Below are 22,195 nucleotides of genomic sequence, written 5' to 3' on the forward strand. Positions count from 1 at the left end.
TTGAACCTCAAGCTGACTTTCATTGTTTCAGATCATTGTTTCAGAAGTGCTTTTGCACCAGAGACACTGACATGAAAATATATTTCAGTTTGTGTTGAGTTGTTTAGATGTCAGGCTTGAACACTGACAAATAGATTGAAAGCAGTGAGATTTGATCACTCCTAAATGTTTCTTGTGTCATAACAGTTATAGTGAATTAAATTATAGTCTAATTAAATTATTTCTCATTTTGGTGAGCTCCTGGGAGACCCTCAAGGACCCCTGGGCCCCACTTTGAATACCACTGCCACAGCTGTTGCTATAATTCTCCAGTAAGATTAAATCCTGTTCACACTTTTTTATATGTTGAACCTCTAAGCTGACTTTCATTAAGCAACAAACACCAATTTGAGGTGATTTTTCCCCAGGGACCCTGAATGAAGAGATATTTTGGCTTGTGTTAAGTATTAAATTGTTCTCTCATGTTTGTAGATCCTTGAACAGTGAGAAATAGATTCAAAGTGGTGAGATTAAAACCAATTTTTTGTATCTGAAATCACATAAAAACATATTTCCTCATTCCTCATTTTTCTGAGGACCATATAAAAGCCGCTCAAGGTTACCCCTGGGGGACCCTCTTTGAAAACCACTGCCCTAACCCTAACCTAAAGTTATTCCAACATTTTAATTATAAACGCAAGTCTTAATCTTAAAATGGCTCCATGAAAACTGAGCTCACCAAATTATCTCACTTGACATAATCTCATTCTGCTGGTCTAAAATTCAGGACTTTGAGTTGGTTATCATCAGGCAGAATCTTTAATCTGGTGCTCTAGCGCCCCGAGGCGGCTCAAACATGCAATCACAGGCTGTGCCTCAGAAAAGTGAGAGGGACAATGCTGCTGCATATGCAAACATGATTTCCAGAAGTTAGAACAAAACTAAAAAAGAAACTAATCAATGTGTAGTTTTAAAAACCTGGACAAATCACATCACTGTTGTGCTTATTTGTCAGCGGTCGCAGGATGGCGCTGCTCTTATCTCCCTGCCTTTCCACCGCGGTGTGCCTCGCAGTAGCCCCGCCCTCTTCCGGGTTGTCGTTGGCCATGCGAAAGTTCACAGGGCAACCGGAGGTCGTGTTGTGTTTTTGCTTTCAGTAGTGATGTGATGGCTTCCCTGAGTCTGTTTATGAGAAGGCAGCTGCCGCAGGTCGTGTCGCAGTTTGCCCGGGTAGTGAGGCTCGTCCCGGCCGACGGCTGCCGAGTCCCGGTGCGGAGGCTGCACGGCTCGGCTCGGCTCCGGGCCGGCGACAAGGGACCGTGGGGCAAGGGCCGGCTGCCGGAGCAGCAGCAGTACCAGCTGACAGACCTGGACAAGGCGGATGCTTTGGTAGGTCTGCCATAGTGGAAAGAGCTGCCGCTAACACACATTAACCTCACAGTTCTTGCTTTCGTCTCCTTTCTCCCTTTAAATACAACCAATGTAAGGCCAGGCTGTGGTGCATTGTAGAGGAATACACCACCGATGTGTTCATCACAGCAAAATCTAAAAGGGAAGATCATCCTACATATCTTTCTGCCCTGTTAATGAAAGTACAACAACTATAAGGATATTTTGATGATATTTTGGGGTAATGACAAAACCCTTTGATTAGGAAATAAAAGCCCGTATCAGGCCATATACCAGCTGACCTAATATTTTTCTTCTCTAATGTTTGCAGATGCTGAGAAAGTCACATGAAACAGGTAATCTGAGTAAACTATATTGGGGATGTAACTGTAGCGTGGGTTGAAACCAACACATCAACATCTTTAGTTGATATTTACCTTATAATTCACTCTGGGCCAGTATCTACTGCGCACCTGTCCGGCCATGAAGGGGTCTCCTCTCCCTGTGGCCGACGGCTCTCCTCCCTGTTCCAGATGTTTTGTGTGGGGAGTGTTTCTTGCTGTTTATGAGAATTGAGTCAGGGCGTGTCCTCCAGTTTGTTGTCAATTCGTGGGCATGTAAAGCAGTTGAGACTAAACAGTGATGTCGAGCTTAAATAAACTTGATCTTGAATAATGTTGATAAACAAAATTTTAAGTGCTTAGTGACAACATACAGTGACTGCAACGGTGTGAAAAATTAGTTTTGTGTAGATTATCAAAGCTCAAAGAAACCCAAATCAAGAAGTGCAAGTAGACAAAGCCTTGGCAGTAGTAGTGCATAGAGAGGGTACAGGCCGTCATTTAGTGAAGAACGGGTGACCTGAAAGGTATTTCTTTAGTCCACAACGTTTCGGCTCACAGCAGAAGTGAAGATGAGGAGTGATTCCTGCTGTGACTGGTACAGGCCTGATCCTAGAGCAAAATGACTCAGTGCATCTGAACTCAGTGGGTGAGTGTGTGTGTGTGTGTGTGTGTGTGGGGGGGGGGGGGGGGGGGGGGGGGGGGGGGGGGGGGGCACGAGCAGCTTCAGGGCAGGCCAGCAACAGCAGTGATAAATAGTGCAGGTGTTGATGAACAGATTATAGTGGAGCACAGCTGGAAAAGTTGTTAACAGTGAATACAGCATGTTGTTCCTCTTCAGCAGCGGTTTGCCTCATGAGTCAGGGTTTGTGAAGTGAGTCTGGCCCCTCACAGTCACACACACACACACACATACAGGCTTCATGACAGATGAACTGCACTTATTCTAAACAGGCCGTTTCTATTTAGCCAAACAACACATACTCTACTAATGTAACCAGCGCACATTAAATATCACATCTGCAGGCTTCGCATTTAGAAAATGGTTCGATTGTTTTGTGTGGTCAACCTTGTTCATTAAATCACACAGTGATTATGAAAAAAAGAAAAAAAAAGTATGCACTGGTTTAGTGGACTGGGACAACTTAAAAAGATTTGAAAATTATTTATAGCCCAATTTCTTGGTGACCTAAATAATATCAAATAGGCATCATTATCACTTGTATTTTAAAAAGTACATTGGCCCATTCACCTAGTTGATAAACACAAGGCAATGGCATACATTCGACTGCGCTAACAGGAGGGCATAAATTAAAATTAATGCCAACTAATTTGACATCTTACCACCCCAAAAAGCTGCCAAGCACTCCAAAGTGGTAGGTACTTGGATCAGATTTGTTATGCACATTTCAGATATTTCCATTTGTTATGTGACAGAGGAGTGCCATTCAAGGAACATGTGAAACCACTCTGCATCAAACCAGACAGAGCAAGAAGAGTGCAGAACTCTGCCAGGCGAATCTCCCCTTTTCCAGACTATACACCACCTGTGTGCTGACCACAGCCCCCGATGAGTGTAGCTTTTTCATCTTATCTCTGTATCTGTTTCACTTTATCACACACATTATACCAGTGGTCTGGAAATTATGGCTCATGGTCCATTTTTGCCATTGGTCGCATGGCTTTTGACAGACAATGTTTCAAAAAGAGAACAAATTAAAATAGAAAAATTCTAGATTACTACTAAGGTCTTTCTCTTTTTCACTCTCTCTCTCACACACACACACACACACTCCCCTCTCTCTCTCTCTCTCACACACACACACACATGCACACACAAACTACTCGCTCAGCAATGGCTGTTTTACATGTCATTTTTTTACAGTCATGAAGCATCTCGCTGTTTAACTTATTTTAACCCCTGCTTGTTAACAGATTACATCAGCCATGAGCCAGTTCTGCTGTCTGTCTTCATCAGCAGTGTGTTTTATAAACTCACCCAAAAAAACACAACACACATCCTGGATTTTCTCACTCACAATTGAAATGAACATGGCCACAATAGAATAAAGAAATATGTGGCTGGTAGGCTCAGTAGTATCTGAAGAGAGAGAGCAGAGGTGGTTGAGTGAGCTTGAGAGAGAGTGGACGTAGCAAGAACAAATGTTTTTCCAAGGTTTTGAATCACCACAACCATGAGAGGTTCATCATTATACAGTCATAATTGCAGTAGGTCTACTAGGTGAAATTAGCTATGGACAGACACTCACACATGATCTCCTCCAGGCTGTCGCCAGGCAGAGATAATAAACAATATCACAGCTCCGGACATGTTTTTTGAAATAAAGGCCTCACTGAAATCTCACAGTGTTATCTGCGAGTCTCACCTGTAACATCCATCTTTCTTTAAAGATTCTCGTCAACATTTTAACGGATTACTGAGCACATCTTGACTTATATTTTGGTTCTCAAGTGACACCCTTTTTTTTAAATGGATTTTGATGGCAGTATCTCCACATTTCCAGTCTTGTCCTGGCTTTTCTACTGCTTGTGCATGTAGGCGTGGAGTTTGAGGAGCCACACTTAACCAGGAGTGAACGCTCAGCTGGTATGTGTCATTATTAAATGACACATTTATTGTTCAAATTTCAACTGAGGGTCCCAAATATTAAACTGGGGGTTAGAGTGAGGAGGCAGAAGAGTTGAGTTACTTACGTGACTGTCAGCTGATGATAATGATATTTTTGATTCTTTTCAGTGCTGTGTTTAATAGCTCAGTGCCCAGCATCATTAATGCAGCTCACATTTGTGCAGACGCTCTTAACTTGTTAAAGCCAGCCAGAGGAAATGAACTGTTGAAAGACTGCTTATCCATTTGTTTATGTATGTGTATTAAAATAGAAAAAAAAAAAAAAAAAAAAAAAAAAACAGATTTTTTTCCCTTATGACCCTTAACATTTAAATGGTATGGTGCTTTGTCATTCCATTTAATCTTTTCCCACAGCTAGAAATGCCTGAAAGCCTTAAAACTCAAAATTTGTTTGACTGATCCCTTTTTAAACAAGCTGGCATTTAGAAATATGAATTTGTGTGTCTTTATCACAGTCTAAGCATCCAAACAAAAGCCATTTTGAAACTGCAACTATTTTTTAAAGTACCTGCAGCCATGAGGAGTCCCAGAGGAAACCCTGTTTTACATACACAGCCTATCATTTCAATATGAATTTTAAAATGCTCCGATTCAAATAGCCAGTAGAAATTCAGCATTAGCACGCTGAGTAGAGTGTAACTTATTCAGTATTTTCTGTTTCATTGTATTGCTATCCATATCCTATTTTTGCTGCCGTAATGAGCCCATTTTGCCTCGAGGATCAATAAATTGTAATCCCTATTCTTATTATAAACAAAACGTGTGGTGCACTGCAACACTGGCTTCATAGTAGTTATTTGGAAATGCACCTGGATGTTTTGTAACTGTTGATCAGCATTTTCATAAGTTGCCACACATGAATAACATTCCTGAAAAGTGGTGATTTATCGGTGCTTGCAACTGATGTCTTTACCCAACATCTCTAAAAGCTCAGAATGGGAATGGCTGCTGGGAGGTCGGGACACACTGGGGCAGCTGTTAATGACGGGAAGGGAGTCAGCTGTTTTGGATAAGGGAGGGAAGCACCTGATGTATAAAAAATGAAATCACACTGATCAGAATTATTAGCAGGGCATTTTCAATAAGCATGTGTAATTGTGTGAATGCCAGGCTGCTGTTCACGAGTGGATGTGCCTGTATGTTGCAGGATTCCTGTCCTGGTTCAGGAACGGTCTGTTGGCAACCGGGATCGGAGTCATTGCCTTCGTCCAGAGTGAAGTGGGACGAGAAGCAGCGTATGGTACGGACTCAACACTTATGTTTAGTCGAGTCGCAAGCCAGCACATTGCATGCCTACCATACAGCAGGCTTGTGATTCAGATCCTAGTAGTCTGGCATAAAAAAAAAACAAAGGGTTCCTGCAGGTCTTGAAAATCCACGACAGTTTTGTGTTATTTGTGAAAATTAAAATCAGTTTTGATCAGATGTAGCACCCAGATTCATCCACATTACTCAGTACTCTGGACCTCTGTGTCTTGTGATGGATATTTGCTTTCCTACAGCAGTGAATATAGATTTCACCATGATTTCGTGCCTTGACAATATCATGAGTAAAAATTCAGGTCTCTGTGATGTCTAATAATTAACCCATGTTATGTCCTGCTCCAAAACGTGCCATATTTTTAATCCACATGTCGACTTTTTTCTTTTTAAAGTATCCATAATGTTTACACTTTCACACAAACAAGCTCACGTCGCCCTAAGCTGAATCCATACCAGTTTTTCATTAATTGATGTGAGGAGGTTCAGGCTTTCCATAGTAATAACATGTCAGTGTGTGTTTTTCCTCAGCCTTCTTTATCCTCGGTGGTGTGTGTGTGTCATTTGGCGGTGCCTCATACATTGGCAGTCTGTTCGCCTTGCGGAGGATCATGATGCTGTCCCTGCCAGCGCTGCTGCTCCATGGAGCCGTGGTGAGCAGCGCTGCCCTCTTCTGGCTGTGTGCGGTATCTCTCTACATCGGCCGGCTGGAGGTAGAGATCATCCACGAGGAGGAGGAGGATGACGACGAAGAGTGCCGGGAGTGCCGGGAGAGACGCGAGCACAGAGGTTACGGTGGCTCCCGCGACAGTAGGCGCCACGACAATGAGGACAGTAACAGCAAAAACAAATAGAGCTCTTCCCCTGATGGAGAGGAACGTGTGTGTGGTGTTTTCTGCTGCTTTGAATCAGGGTTTCCCAGTTTGTGTGTGCGTGAGTGCAAGCATGCTTACATGTGTCCATACTGAGGGGAGGTGTGTGTGTTTGAGTGTGTCTGAGAGAGCGTCTATGTCCATGTCTTTTGCTCTGATAAAAACCTATTGTCCATTCTTATGTTGATGTGAAGGTTACTATAAAGGATGAGAATGACTTTTGTGACTTTTTCGAAAAACTGCTTCGAGAAAATGCTGAAAATTCTTGTCAAGTTGTTGATAATCATTTGATAGAGGGACTACATTCACTTTCTGGTCAAAGAAGAAGCTGTTTTTGTAACATCTTTCATATGCGGAATTTTCAGAGCTGCTTTACTTAAAACATTTATCAAATCGTTTCTCTAAAATTGTATTTTTTATGTTTTACATTCTCACAGTCAGTACCTCCAAAGACTCACTGAGAGCATAATATTTTTGATCAAGTTTACCTTTCAGGGCACTGTGGGCAAACATTTTTATTTTATTCAGTTGACATCAGTTTTTCTATATATTTTTTTTTCCAACACAATTCACTGCGATTAATTACTTGAATCCTTCATAGAAATCTTAAAATAAATCAAGCTGGTGTTGTGCTATTTTACCTTGAAAAAATGGACATATGTGCATGTTTCCGGTCTGTGTCAAAGTGTTCAAAGTATACTTTGGATTGCAAATCCACGAGGGCTTAGACTTTATTTTTCCAGAGTTTATTCTGTAAAATAAACTTTTTTTTTTTTTTTTTTTTTAAATAGTAATAGCATTTTGGTCAGATTCTGTTTGTCCTTTGGAAACGATATTTTTCCAAAAAAAAAAAAAAAAAAGTAAGTATTTTTTTTTTCTGTGTTGCTATTTTCTCTCTGGTTTTGTGGATATATAGTGCATATACCTAATGTAACCCTGAACCTTTTTACATCTTGAATGAAGATCATTGTAATTGCTGTTTTAACGGACAGTGAGAATAGTTTAGGAACACAGTTTGGCATTTGTGTGGGTCCTTATAGGATCTTGGGTTTACTTGTTTGTGTGCATCACTTTGAGTGCACTCTGCTGTCAAGAAATAAAATCGGACGAATATATGCTGAAACACAGCTACAAAGCCAGACTGCAGCATGTTTTCTATTTTTTTTTTTTTCTATGTGTAACTGGACCATAAAGTACAGTTTGCGACATAGGTAGGCTGATGCAATATCACGTGAGACACTGTCACATTTTTGGATGATGCAAACAAGGAACAATATAATATAATGTGTTTATGTGTGAACACTGCCAATCAAATAAACAGTGATTTCCCCCTACGGTTGAAGATATGAGGCATGTTGTATACATTTAAACATCCATACATGCATATGTGCTGTGCATATATAGTTGTTCTCATGGCGTGCCCCTCTGGGAGTGTATGAATATGTGAACTGCACTCGTGAACAGCAAGTGGTGTGTGGGAGTGGTGGTGATGGGGGGGCTTTGTCTGTGATAACTATCGCTGACTGGGTGAGGGCGCAGGTCTCTGGTATCTCTCAGCCATCGACACAGTGTTGCTGTTGAGACTCACCTCAGAGTCACCCTCTCTCTCTCTCCCTCTCTCTCTCTCTCTCTCTTATGCTCTTATTCTCCTTTCCACCCGTCTCTGTCGTTGATTCCCGGGGCGTCTCAGTGCAGTTGTGTTTCACATGCAGGGTGTGTCTGGATGGGTGCTGCAGTGTGACCAGTACCCCCACACCCCCCTTGCTCCCTCCCATATCTTCCTCCCTTGCTCTCTCTCTCTCTTCAGATCCTCTTCTACCCTTTCGCCCTCAAGTCCTTTCTCTCTGGACTCCTCCTCACGTTCGCTTCTCCTCCCCTCCCTCCTCCATGGCTGCATCTGACTGCACAGGTCTGTTTGGCATGCAGGAGGCTCCTGAGGCCCGGCGCGTCTAAAGGGCAGGGCGCCCAGAGGCAGGAGACGCGCCCTCACTGACAAACACCATCTACCCCAGACCCCTCGCAGCTACAGAACCACAGCTCCGGTCTCAGACCCGGCTCCGGCCCCCCAACCCTGGCCCTCAGGTCCAGGTCCAGCAGCCGCCTCAGTCCCAGCTGAAAGTACAAGCCACAGCCTTCTGCTTATTTTGAGACCAGATTTCTCATCTGCTCTCAGGTGTTAAATGCCATGCATACGGATCAAAGAACTCCTTGAGATGTCTTTAGAAGCCCATAAGTATGGACCGGCCTCCTCGGTAAGTAGAGGAAAGGGCACATGTGGAGAGAGAAGAGAGTTGGAGAGAGTGGAGACGATGGCTGAAGGACAAGTTAAAGATTGAAAGACGAACAGCGGTGGAGGAAGGGTGTTTGGGAGGAAGACGGAGGGGTGGAAGTATACCAGGCCTTGTCTGGGAGTCTCCCTTCATCCCTCTCTCCATTATTCCTACCCGTATTTTTACTCTTTCAAACGCATTTACATGTGCTAAGGTATTTCCCCTGGGACTGCAACTCCAATTCAGGGGGCAAGATAAGCCGTCAAAGTCACTGACAGAGAGGGCGTGTGGGTGACTCAATGACAGGCGGAGTGGAAGACAGTCAGGACAGATGCCACCAGACACACACACACACACACACACACACACACATCTCAGTTGTACGAGCCACACCTTTCCTGTGTAAAAGCTATCAACAGCAGTCCGCGGGAGAGAAAAAAAATGAGATAATGACGAAACCTCGGGTTATTTTGTAGCCTCATTCCCAGCACACGGGCATGTGCACACACCCTCATACAGTACATACGGTTTCGCACGTACAATGGCATTTTCTCCCCAACAACTGCTCTTGTTTAGTATGCGCTTCCTTTGGTCTTGAGGAGGAATGATCCTCACTCTAATGAACTAGGGCCTGCCACTTGAATGTAAAACAGGATTTAACCCGTCTTCAATGTCAGAGCCCCTCCCTGGGGCTCCTTCAGAGAACACACACTCGCAAATTCATGGAGACGCACACACGAGGCGCACGGCGCACCGACGCGTGCACGCGCGCGCACACACATTGCGATGCACAGCCACATACAGTCAAGTGAGACAACCTCCATCTACGCGCACATGATACACACATGCACAACAATACACTCATGCCTTTGTCTTCATTTTCAAATCCATTTATGGCGCAGTCCGTGTTCATCCAACAGACTCTAATGGCCGGTGTCCCCCCGCATCACTTCAAGCCAGGGTCACCGCAACCCCGCACAGACCCTACTTTTTATTGTATGTCTGCATCTGCCGCCTCCTCAGCCTTTGTTCTATATTATATCCTGCGGGGAGAGAATCCACATGCAGCACAGAACTCAGACTTCTGTTAACCCACCACCTTTGTTGGGAACACATAACATTTGCAGTGGCACGGGAATATTTTTCTATATTCTAACCATTTTGCTTCTGTCTGGTTATGATGAGGTGTGCATTTATTTCAGTCACATATTTCAGATTGCTCCGTGACTGTAAAAATGCCTGAAAAGTGATGGTAGCTGGCATTAATTACACCTGTCATTGTGAATATAAATACCCTGCAAACATTTTTATGTATTCAAACTGATCTGTTTGAGTAAAATATTAATTTGAGAGTGTTTAACGAAATACTCATGCCAGTTATGTTTCACTAAGTTGCCAATTGTCAGGAGGCTGTTCACACAAAATGATTTTGATGCACTGCAAAGAAACAAAAAAAAAACAAAAAAAAAAAAAAAGAGAATCAGGGAAACGTAAAGTTGTGCTCCTCTACTGGAATATTTTATTGTTATCATCATGTATCACTGTTTTTTTCTTTTTTACATTTGTTCATTTTTATTTGAAGGTCAGAAGTGGATGGAGTATTCACAAAGATGGGAGAATACGGTTAGGTTCACAGTGATGGGCAAGGGGTTAGCTATTTATTTGAACAAAAAACAAAACAAAACAAAAAAAAAAACACAAGGCACACACACACACGCTCACACACACACACTCTCACACACGCAAACATACATACATACATACACACAACCGTGACAGCTACAGTATGGGTGTGTAGTGCACATCCAGTCCATACAATTATAAATGTTTTTTGTCAGACATCAGAACATCAGACAATTTCCCGCACCCTCAGATTGGAGAACATAAACATACATTACAGTGTATGGCATCAGACATTCAAGTCATTTTGATAACTTGTTTTTTCTTTTAACAATGTGAATTTTCCACGTATCTTGATAAAATGGCAGCTCTGTTTGAAGAGTTTCATTCCAAAATGCTGTAAAGCCACAGTATATTGGAAAATCCTGACTTTCATAATCATTAGATCAGTGTTACTATTTTGCAAGTAAGGAGTTTGAAATTGCAATAATTCTCTCACACTTTTTCAATATTGCCTTTTACTTTCATGCAAGCTGTTTTTTTTTTTTTTACACAATAGATGTCAAATTTTTCAAAAGTTTCGAAATCTCATTTTGGAATGAAACTTGTAAAATATTTAAATATTTTGAAGATCTTTTGAAACTACAACTTGCCATGTTTGTGATCTATTTCAAATCCAAATGGGAAATTAATCTGAGCAATTAAAAAAAAAACAGCAATATTTTTTTTTTAATCATATAAAAGTTTTATATTTCCTTTTTTTCAGTCCTGAGATGAAATACTCTGATTAATTATTGTAGAACAAATATTTAAAGTGTTTTATATTTCCAGTTTTCAATTTAGAACCTCCTTTCAGAATTTGACTGAACTGAATTGAAACCAATATCAGAGCAGTTCTGGAAACAGTTCATCTTTATTGACCTCTGATGGTCTTTTAATGACCACATATGGGGGGGAAAAACTCTTGTGGTCTATTTATTTACCACACACCTGGCTGTGGATGGAAAATGGGTCTTCTTCTTCTTCTTTTTTTTTTTTTTTTTGCTCTGCTACACTGTGGTCAGTCTGCGATATTAGTGACCACTCTGGTATTTTAGTCTGTTTTACAGCATCACACAGGGAGCATCAAGTGATGAAGTGCTTTCAGTTCACACCAGAACAAATTTCAGTAAGTGCTCAAACAAACATATAGGTTTTTAAACGATAATGATCACCTTTTCAACATCCTTTCCCTCCTAAAACATCTTCCAGAATTAAAAAAAAAAAGAAGAATAAAAAACATATGGTTATATTGCCTATTAGAACACACTTAAAAAAAAAAAAAAACATCCCTCTATCTCTTTCATTTGTGGTGAACAAAATCAAGAAGCAATAAAAACTTTTTTAAAAAAAATACAAAAAAAGTAATATGGCTTTCTTACACAAACACAATCGCAGCATGATACTGCATATACTATAACTAATATTCAATAAAACAAATGACATTTTTCATAATCAGAACATAAACTACAGAAACAGTGTACTGTCTGCATTGCATTTTCTTCCTCTATAGATAATGGAATGTCTGGGACTACATTAGTCATATTTTTTGTCTTCAATAGTGTGCTTTAAGTATGGCTGACTGATGAATACTTTGATTTTTTTTTTTTTTTATTATTTTAAATCTCCCATATCAGTACAAAAAAGAAGGTTGTCATTATTTTATGGGAAACCCCATGAGCAATTGCTTACTTTCAACCCAGTGTAAGAGATGATTCATATAATACTACAATAATAAAAATGTCTTTTCCAAATTTTCAGTCATTGTCATTCCTACAGACAAGTGTCCATCTCTTTCTACAGGCTTAGGGTTAATTGTTAATTGGGATGACAGTGAGGAGGATGTGAGCTGAGGGTATTTATGGTTCTGTATCTATATACAATATGGCTTCTCTGAGTGGAAGAGACACAGGAATCAACACAGTCATCTAGACAAAGACAGAGAGCAGAGTTCATTATTGTTGTAGAGAAGGAAAGTCTTGAGGGACAACCAGTCAAAAGTTTCCATGTTACATTTTCTCCGAGAGTCACTGTCACTTATCCACAACAGAAAGACACAATAATTCCCTATGGCAGGGACTTGTCACATACTTTAGATCGCAGTTATTCAACTCATTGTCCAATTAGTAGTGTCCTTAGAGGCTTAATGTCCTGCCACTTCTGTCTCTGCTGCCCTTTTCAATGTCTCTCTCTGTTCTGTCACACCGCTCCGTCTCTCATTTTTATCTTTACGGCTCTCCTCCTCCTCTCTCCCCCCTCTCTGTGAGTCTCAGTCCTCCTCAGAGCCCGCGGCGCCCCTCAGTCCATTCATACAGAAGGGCAGGCCAGAGGAGAAAGGGCTGTCAGATGGGGAGAAACCACTGAAGGGTGGCAGGCCAGCCAGCCTCTGTAGATGGGGGAAGAAGGCTGGTGGTGGTCCCTTGTGGTGGTCCGTACGTAGCTGCAGGCCATCGGTGTGTCCAGCACTGTGGTGGTGGGAGGGGGGCAGCTCAGGTGGAGCGTAGCGGATAGTGCTGGGGGCGTAGAGGCTCTGAGGGCCCTGCGGGCCAAGGGCCAAGGGGTGGAAGAGAACCCGCCCTGCTGCGCCACCTGCAGCCAGTCTCTGGAGCAGCTCAAAGTCAGGACCACTACCGCCACCTCCGCCACTTCCGCTCCGCCCGACAGAGCCCGACACCGCCCTCTCCTCGCGGGGCAGCGGGGAGGACACGGACATGGCAGGGGACAGAGCTGGGGATGGGGGCGTGAAAAGGCCCTTTGAGGGGGCCTCACTGCTGGAGGAAGAGTCGGGGATTGGGGTGGTGGGGCTGTCGCCGTTGAGGCTGCTGGACGGGGTGTGTGTATGTGACGGTTGGGGTTGGGTGGTATGGGCGGCTGCGTGCGAGGTGGGGGTCTGCGGGTGTGACACCCAGCGCCCCCCACCGGTCAGAGCGTCATGTTCAGTCTTGATGCTGGGGCTGCCGGACAGGGGAGCCGGGGTCACCACGCTCTTCAGCTGCTGGATCACAGCCCGGCCGTTGTGCACCCTGCCCCCTCTTTCCCCTCTAGTGGGCGTCTCTCCTCCCCCACCCCGTTTCACTCCACCTCCACCCTCTTCTCGTTTCACCCTCTCGCTCTCTCCCCCCTGGTCCCATTCTGTCTCCTCCTCCTCGTCTCCCTCACTTTCGCTCGCCAGGTCCGAAGAAGCCGATACACTCTCCTCAGTCTGGCGGAGCTCCTCCAGTCTGCGGCGAGTTTCAGGGGGAGCGCCCTCAGGGTCGGACCGCAGCGGGCGCTTCCTCCTCTCCTCCGACTGGACGGCAGCAGCAGGGAAAGACTCTCTGCCTTTGGAGTCAGGCTCGCTCTTACCCACCGAGCTCTTTATTGACTGGGAGCCTGAGAAAGAAAGGGAGATTCTTCCAATAAGAAGATGTATGGTCGCATGTTTCTGTTTGTTAGCGGGTGCAGTGGTGAGGAGGTCAAATGTGTCGTGTCATACCTCGGGCCTGTGGGGAGCCGTCAGTCGGGGAGGAACTAACTCGCAGCCTCTCTGCTCTCACACTTTCTGGTAGTTGCAGCAGATCTAGTGGAGTGTCAGGTAACTCCGTTCGACTAAATTTGGAAGAGAGAGGGAAGGACAGCATGATGGAGGGATGGATGGATGGATGGAGTGAAAAACAGAATGAAGGAGAAAGGGAGGGAGAAGAGGTATACATATACACAACTGAATATCTGCCACTTAAAGCCACTTACTGCTGTAAAAAACACTATTGCGGCACTGATTTGAGTGAATACTCAGAGATGGTAACAACATATAATCAGCCAGATAACAACCTTCAATAGCCAAACTCCCTCACACCCCCATAACCTCCACCTAACACACACCCAGCTCTCCACACAACAGCTCTTAGCACACATACACACAAGCACCGACTCAGACACAAGCAGAGGTAGCCAGGGATAGGCAGACCCCGCCCCCCAAGACACACACACACACACACACACACACACACACACACACACACACCCTCCACTCAGCAGCCCACCCATACATAGTTAAGCTCAGACAAGGAAGAGGCTGTTGGAGAAGTTAATGAGCTCTTGTAATTACAGCACTAATTAACTAAAACACCATTCAGCCCCAAAATTCTGACATCCATTTGTTGTAATTATATAGCTTCAGTCCAATTAGCATTGAAATTCAGCCTACTCCTCTTGTTTTTGTCTGACTCCTCTCTCGCTGTGTGCACACTTTTGTTTTACATTGTGTTGTGTTTGGGGTGTGTGTGTGTGTGTGTATGTGTGCACATAGAGTATACGTGCATGCATCTGAGTGCGTCTGCATGAGTGTCTGTGTGCATTTGTGAGTGCATGCAAGAGTGTGTGCGCGCATGTGAAATGATACAAGAGAGAAATAAAGGAAAAGCATATTTTATGCATTTTGCACTGTTGTTGTGTCTGTGTAACAAAAAAAAAAAAAAAAAAAAAAAGCTTTAGACAAAGATAATGAGGAGACCTGTTCATTTAAACAGCACATCCAATTGGAACATAAACCAAAGGTGCACAGTCTTGAATTTTTTTATTCATTATGTCTTAGCACTCTTATTTTTACACATGTCGACAAAGAGTAATATTATGGAATAGACAGAAATAGTATTGTTCAGTGCCATAAAAGTAACAGGATAAATTTATGAATAATGATGGGATGCCTGGCTGTGGGATCTTGTTTATGTAAAGGTAAAAGTTTGGTTAAGTAAACATGAACCACACAAGATCACTAGAATAAAACTGTATGGATCAATAAATAAATGCGATTTGTATAAAGCCAACCAAATACTGACTCACAACAGAACATTACCCACTGGGAAGCCTAATAATTCTCTGGGTTCATCATCCACAAGATAATTACTTAACTTATAAAAAAAAAAAAAAAAAAAAAAAAAAAACCAACTCTGCTGTGCTCTGGCTGTCATAATAATAAGCAAAACTGATAATAGTTAATTGAAAATTAATGAGCAAAATAAAAAAAAAAAAAAATTAAGTATTCATTCAACACACTACAAGCCCATTAAAAAAAATCCATAATTCCATAATTTCAAAAATGCCATAATCAACATTTTAAAAAAAATGCAGATGATTCTACTCTGAAAACGCAACATATAAAGTGTCTTAAGTGGACTCCAGATTTTAATAGTAAGTGATAAATTACTTTACTTTCATGCCAGCAAGAATTTTGTAAGTGCACTTTTCTGAAATGGTAGCTATCTTACTTTGAGATGAAACTCCGTAATCCCGTCTGCTGTTTACCATAACATTTCATCATCTGGCCCTTCAGCCCTGCTCTGCACCCAGAGTGGTGTCTGCATGTAAACCGAGCTGCACGTCAGCAGGCGTAAAGAACTGATTAAGGCGCCGATGAGGCTGCACTGACCTGAGGACGTAGTTGACCCAGATGACGTTGCGCTCGTGGGGGGCTTTGTGGTTGATGGAGACGGTGGCGCAGGACTGGATCCACAGGTAGCCGCCTCTCCTCTGGAGCCAGCGATAGTAGCCAGTCACCACCTGGCCCTTCCTCAGCACTGAGGCAGTAAGGACAGGGTGGGGCGGAGAAAGGAGGCGCAACAGGAACAAGACGGTAAAGGGAGGAAAAACAGAAGAGAGGCCCGTTATGAGAGTCGCATTTCGCGATCATGACAGCAGAGGGCGCCTATCACAATAGGACAGAGCTAGATTTCAACAGGCTTTCTCCTTGGTTCACCAAATCCTTAAGTCAAGAATTTTGTGTGAGAGTGTGAGAGACAGGGATGAATTCAGGAGATGAATGCATATCTCTGCACAAAGTGTGTGAGTGTATGTGTGTGTGTGTGTGTGTGTGTGCATGTGTGTGTGTGTGTGTTGAGATGACTCACAGTCTTCATGGCTCTGCCGGAGGTTGTCCAGATCTTCTACATGGATGAAGTGGTAGCAGGTATGGCCCACCACCTCTGCTGGGGTCAGGTCCATGTACTCTGAGATTCTGTATACGAATACATAAAAATGCAAAAATACATTGGTGTAAAGCACAGATGGCAGGTGTGCCCTCTCTAACCACCATCTGGCCGGGTGCTCTGCTAAAAATATAGACCCAAAGTAGGGCTGAGTGATACGGATAAGAAAAACAAACAAACAAACAAAAAAAAACATTGCTATTACTTTGACAGATACTGTGATTGTGATATGGTTCACAATTTTAGCAGGAATGCTGATTTTTGCAGTCTGATTTTCATTTTCACTAAAACAGCTATTAAAATAATGATGAAGACTTTTTGCTGGTGTTTGTTCCAAACAAATGTGTTTTCTTACTTTTGACGAATATGATTTGTAGGCCACGGCGCCGCCATCTGTCGCACCATGATACTTCATTGATAATGAGATTTTTTGACACGTTACCTTCTATATTAAAAAAAAAAAAAACTGCCGCTTCTGCAATTTGGATATTGTACTTGGACATTTTGTGATTTTAATGAAGTTTCAAGTCACTGTTCGGCCTTGACCCAAGGACGTGAGATCATTCCAAAATGCTCCTTTCCAAATAAGCCAGCAAAATTCAGCCTCAGTTATACACATTTAAAAAATACTTTCTGGCCAGAACAGGATTATGCACATTGGTTGAGCCACCATTCTTCCAAGTACACACACATCAACCTCACCCGTACCTGTTCTCACAGTATGTGACTTGTAGGTCCATGTTGACCCGGAAGACAAACATGTGGCTCTCCATGCGGACTTCGTTGAGCGTGGAGGGCGGAAGCGTGTGCGCCAGTGCCACCAAACCCATTGGTCTGCGCACGGAGCGGGTGGAGCCCGGAACGAGGGCAGGGCGGCAGCGGATACGTCCCGTCACATGGATCACCTGACAATTAGATGATGCCGTTAAACAACAGCAGCCTGTGTCTTAATGGAGGAGGACGCACGGCTGCTCAGAATCAGAATCAGGTAAGTAATGGGTTAATCCATCCTAACACGTAACAAGACAGCAACACAGCACAGCACAGGGATGACAAAATAACAGGAACACACACACGGTGCAGATAACACACAGGAGGCTACTCTGTCACAGTAAACTAAACACAAAAACAAGGACACGTTCAAAGTAAAAGAATCATCGCAGTGAAGCAGCACTGGCATATGGAAGCAGTGTTGGGGGGGTAGTAAGTACATGGTGCTGGTTTTTACGGTGGCAAGGTCGCAATCAAAAATAAGTGGAACAGAATAAGACCAACTTGATGGCTTGGTAGTGCTGTGAGGCATTTACGTAAGGCTCTACTTGTGCAGCTACTTCACCCTGCGTAGAACAACTGGGCTGATGAGCACCTGTTTGTTTCAACGTCATGCCCAGCTGTTTCCTCGCTCATTTGTACCTTGTATCCAGAAGACTTGACGTGCAGGCCTCGCTTGGTGAGGGTGGACTTCATGCGGATGAAGAAGCCACGGTCAGGAGGATCGTCACCAGGGGAGTGGGGACTAGACGGAGCTGCAGAGTGTGAGGGAGGAAAAGGTCAAGGAGAATAGATGAGTCAAAACACCAAACTTTTAGTAGCTGATACCAATACCAGTGAAATTCAATGACTATGTATATCTGATTCAATACCACAACAAAACTGTAAAAGCATTAATATATAAAAAGAAACGTATGTGTCTCAAGTGTTTAAGCATGCAGGCTACATTACAATAACGAGTTACCGAGTTACTGTGCAACATCGGCCTCTTGCCTAAATTAGAGGAATTGTATGAAATGTGTAAGAACAGATACAATGGTGTGATTATGTGTTCTCATCCTGTAGACATGAATGCAACTTTAACTGCTTTTTAAACATACTCACTAAGACTACACTGCGTTAACATTACAATAACAATGAGCTACAATGTGAGGTATTAAGTTGTGTCAAAAAACACAAGAACAAAGGATTAGTATCATTTTCAAAATATTGGTGTTGACTGTACCAATGACATTGTGAATATCCTCCTCAGATGCTGAATATCCATGATTTTTTTTTCTAACTTTAGTTTAATAGTGGTAACAAAATAACTGAGGGTGAACTGAACTACATCCTTCGACAATCTGACAGCATCATCAGTACCGGGTTCAGGGGTGCCAGCCAGGGAGGAGGTGGAGGCGGAGCTGGAGGCGCTCTCCGGGGCTGTGTGGCAGCCAGCCTCGGCCCGGAGGTGGGGCCTGATGCCCAGCCGCTCGGCCATCTCTACGTGATCGGCTGGGTGGATGTAGTCAAACACACTGCTGCCTGTGAGCTCCACCTACAGAGGGGCACATACACAGATGAAAAACAGAGGCAACACACATGCAAACACATGAGCAAGCAGACACTCACATGCACGCATGCATGGACAGACACACACACACACACACACACACACACACACACACACACACACACACACACACACAGACTGAGAAAAATCAATATACGTTATGGTGGGGAAATGAAAGCACTGCTTTGAGTTACAGCACAACAAGGAGTGCGGAGGTTGTCAGACACACACACACACACACATGCACATACACCTGTGCTCGTACACACACACACACACACACACACACACACACCCAAACTCATGCACATATATTTAAGTCCAGTCTCATGGGAGCAAGTGACTACAGTAATACACAAATAAAACTGGGGGAGATAAAATCAATTGTATTTGCTGATTAAAAACAGGTGAACTCCAAGTATCTCCAAAGGTCACATTACTATTCTTCTTATTCCCCCGTCTCCCTGCTCACTCCTTCATTCAGTTACAGCCAGCAGTCTGTCCCAGCCCTCTCCCAGGCAGGCATAAAGAGCAGTGCAACAGCTCATACAGCTCTATAAGATCCTATCATCATAATGCATCATAGTCGCATCTCTAATCATTTAAAGGTAATAATAGCGCTGCTCTTGCATGGCATCCATAAAAGCAGCACAATCGGAGCAGGTCTGATTCCATCTGCAGGAGTTTGAATGGATGTGTGTGTGTGAGAGTGTGTGTGTGTGTGAGAGAGAGAGAGTGAGAGAGAGAGAGAGAGAGAAACAGTGAGTGAGCATGCATGCAGACACACATGTATGCTGATTCTATTACATCTGTGAATTTCTGTGTACGTGTGTGTGTGTGTGTGTGTGTGTGTGTGTGTGTGTTTGTGCGAGCATGTGTGTGCCAATACCATTCCATCTGATAAAGCCGTGGCTGCAGCAGCCTCACACCCTTGTCTGTAGGACACAGCCATTTATTACCGGATTAGAGCCATTTACTGCAGGCTTTATGGGAGCTTCAGCAGGCCCTCAAGGACATCACAGCCGGGGAGAGAAAGAAGGGAAAAGGGAAGGAGGGAGCGGAGGAATGGGAGCGGTGGACGATGAGTGAACGGAAAAGGGGGAAAGATGGAGGAGTTTAGAAAACCCCATGGAGTGGGGAGGATACATGAGGGGATAGGAGCTCTCACATGTCCAGTGCTTTAAGTCTTAAGGAACACCCTGTTGTATGGGGGGGATTCTGCCACCTGTAATAAACATATTATTAAATCCTGAAGCCTAGCTACCATATGGAACAATTTTCTTGCATACTTTAAAAACACGGGACTGTCAGACTTTAAAAATCTCTGCAGCATTGTTAACACCCTTCAAGGCCTTACATACACATTTTAGATGCATCACCAATTCAAATAACGAATACAGGGCATGTGTGCGATATGAACGCATATCAAAATGTACAACGTTCCTTAGAAAAGCTGTTCAGTTGATTCAAAACGTTTTACAGTGATAAATCGCGGATAGTGTCATCCTCTTCGAACAATTTACACTGTTAGAAGTTACAAGCACTTCAGAGCAACACATTGGCACAAAAACGCCTTAGTAAGGGAGCTGCTAAGTTGCATTGTGTTTTAAGCTTGCTGCTCTTACGGCGATATAATGATAAAATTATTTGATTGTTTTTGTGCATCATACGGCTTTCCATCTGCTCTGTTTCATCGACTCTAACCCATTGGGGAACTATGTTTTTCCACTGTCTTCATATTTGGATTTCTAGCATCATCATCTGTCAGGCAGGCCAAAAAAAAAAAAGGCCAAAATGCTACTGCAAACTTGATTATGAAAGGAAAAAAACTCCACAAATACTTGCTTATGTACTAGTGCATACTTCAAATATAAAGATCCATGACCTTGAATGCCCTAAAAAAAAAACAGATTATCACAATGTGACATGGCAGCATCTCAGAATTTATAGGATGTTACTCTGAAACATGAGATGTAAACTCAGCAGTGTAATGATTAAGGTGCCAGATCATTCCGGCGCATTCTTTTTTTATTCTAACATCAAAACTGACTTCGATATTAATGTTTAAAATCAGGCTTTGCTTCTGAGCCTGAAGAGGCTGCTGGGATATTCGACAGGTAAAAGGATTCGGGTTGGCCTCCGAAACTCTGCTTGAGCCGGCTTGCCTAGGGCTTCTTTTGTTACTGATTACATCGAGATATTTTATCAATAATTCGTCTTCAACAGGGATTTTTTTTTTTTTTTTTTTTTTTGGGAGGGTTATGAATAAGGACTAAATTCACCTCTGCTCCAAACACTGGACCGGCCATCTGAAAGAGACACAATCCCTTGGCCCTGTGGTATTGGAAAACAAGGTAGAGAGACAAACAGGTCCTTATGGGCTTTACAGGGCTTAAGACCTATCCGAATAATATCACTCCATCACAGGCAGGAGAGAGGGATTGAAAAAAGATCAGACAGAAATGAGAAGATGAGAAAGAGACAGAGCGATTGAGAGGATGAGTCAGGCTCAGACATAAAAACAGGTATAGAATGTGGCGCGGAGAAGACGTGAGGAGAGACCGAGATCATTCAAATCTCTCTCTCTCTCTCTGTGTGTGTGTGTGTGTGTGGATGCGCACCCACGTCTGCGGGTGCATATGCATGCGCACGCACCGCTCTGCGTTTCTCTGTGTATGTGACTGGACTGTCTGTTTTTGTGTCTCCGCGCATCTTTGTGAAAATATGTTTGTGCGACTAGTTCTGTCAGTGCGTCTGCGGATGTGTGTGTGTGTGTGTGTGCGAGTGTGTGTGTGTGTGTGTTGCGCGTGGACATGCACATGCACGGATGCCTGTGCAGCGGTGAGGAGGGGGAGGAGGGCAGCGAGCAGGGGAAGGAGAGACATGATATAAATAATAGCAGGGGGCTTTAATATGTATGAGGCATCCGGGCAGTGGTCCACAACACACTCTCAGCCCTCAGCCCTCACTGACTGATGGGAGAGGAGAGAGGGAGGGAGGGGGGAGCGGGGGCTGCATACTAACCATTCCCAGATCAATTCCCTCCTCCCTCAATCTACCATCCTTCCTCCCTCCTCCTTACCCCATTTATCCCTTTTTCTCCAGCCAGCCTCTGCTGCCCTATTCTTACCTCCTTCGCTTTGCCCTTTCTCCATCCTTCGATCGCCCCCCCACCACCACCACCACCACCACCACCCCGACGCTTCATTTTCTCTGGCCTTTTGTCTATCCTTCCTCCTTCTTCTCCCCCCCCTCTACGTCACTTCTCTTCAAGCCTCAGTCTCCTCTCCTCGCCTTCAGCGGCTGTGTGTGTGTGTGTGTGTGTGTGTGTGTGTGGGTTTATCCCTGCGCTTCCGGCCCAGAGACCCGGTGAGAAGGAAATTATACCTGCAGGCACCAGGGGAGTGGGCGGCCGGCTGTGCCCTTGGTCAAGGTGCCTGACCTGGGTTAAGCCGGCTAAGCAACCCCTCTGTCTGGGGAGGAGGCCCA

At 43.8% G+C, this 22,195-nt stretch overlaps 2 protein-coding genes across 2 annotated transcripts in view; one reads left to right on the forward strand and one right to left on the reverse strand.

Moving 5' to 3' along the window:
* The first annotated feature begins 1,059 nt into the window (after nucleotides 1-1,059).
* On the forward strand, nucleotides 1,060-7,825 carry tmem160 (transmembrane protein 160). Its single transcript, XM_030067741.1, has 4 exons — nucleotides 1,060-1,368; nucleotides 1,700-1,724; nucleotides 5,507-5,599; nucleotides 6,151-7,825. Exons 1-4 carry the CDS (start codon nucleotides 1,147-1,149, stop codon nucleotides 6,471-6,473), a joined length of 663 nt encoding a protein of 220 aa, XP_029923601.1. The 5' UTR covers nucleotides 1,060-1,146; the 3' UTR covers nucleotides 6,474-7,825.
* A 4,864-nt stretch (nucleotides 7,826-12,689) lies between these two features.
* The window catches only part of npas1 (neuronal PAS domain protein 1), a 24,632-nt gene continuing 15,126 nt past the window's right edge, over nucleotides 12,690-22,195 (reverse strand). The window contains exons 5-11 of the mRNA XM_030067246.1: nucleotides 18,517-18,691; nucleotides 17,797-17,909; nucleotides 17,092-17,288; nucleotides 16,306-16,412; nucleotides 15,828-15,975; nucleotides 13,896-14,008; nucleotides 12,690-13,792 (exon numbers count right to left, since the gene is read on the reverse strand). Coding sequence (XP_029923106.1) covers nucleotides 12,690-13,792; nucleotides 13,896-14,008; nucleotides 15,828-15,975; nucleotides 16,306-16,412; nucleotides 17,092-17,288; nucleotides 17,797-17,909; nucleotides 18,517-18,691 — 1,956 coding nt within the window. The remainder of the gene's footprint in view (nucleotides 13,793-13,895; nucleotides 14,009-15,827; nucleotides 15,976-16,305; nucleotides 16,413-17,091; nucleotides 17,289-17,796; nucleotides 17,910-18,516; nucleotides 18,692-22,195) is intronic.

This window comes from Myripristis murdjan, chromosome 13, assembly GCF_902150065.1.
Source record: "Myripristis murdjan chromosome 13, fMyrMur1.1, whole genome shotgun sequence".
In the NCBI taxonomy this organism is placed as follows: Eukaryota; Metazoa; Chordata; class Actinopteri; order Holocentriformes; family Holocentridae; genus Myripristis; species Myripristis murdjan.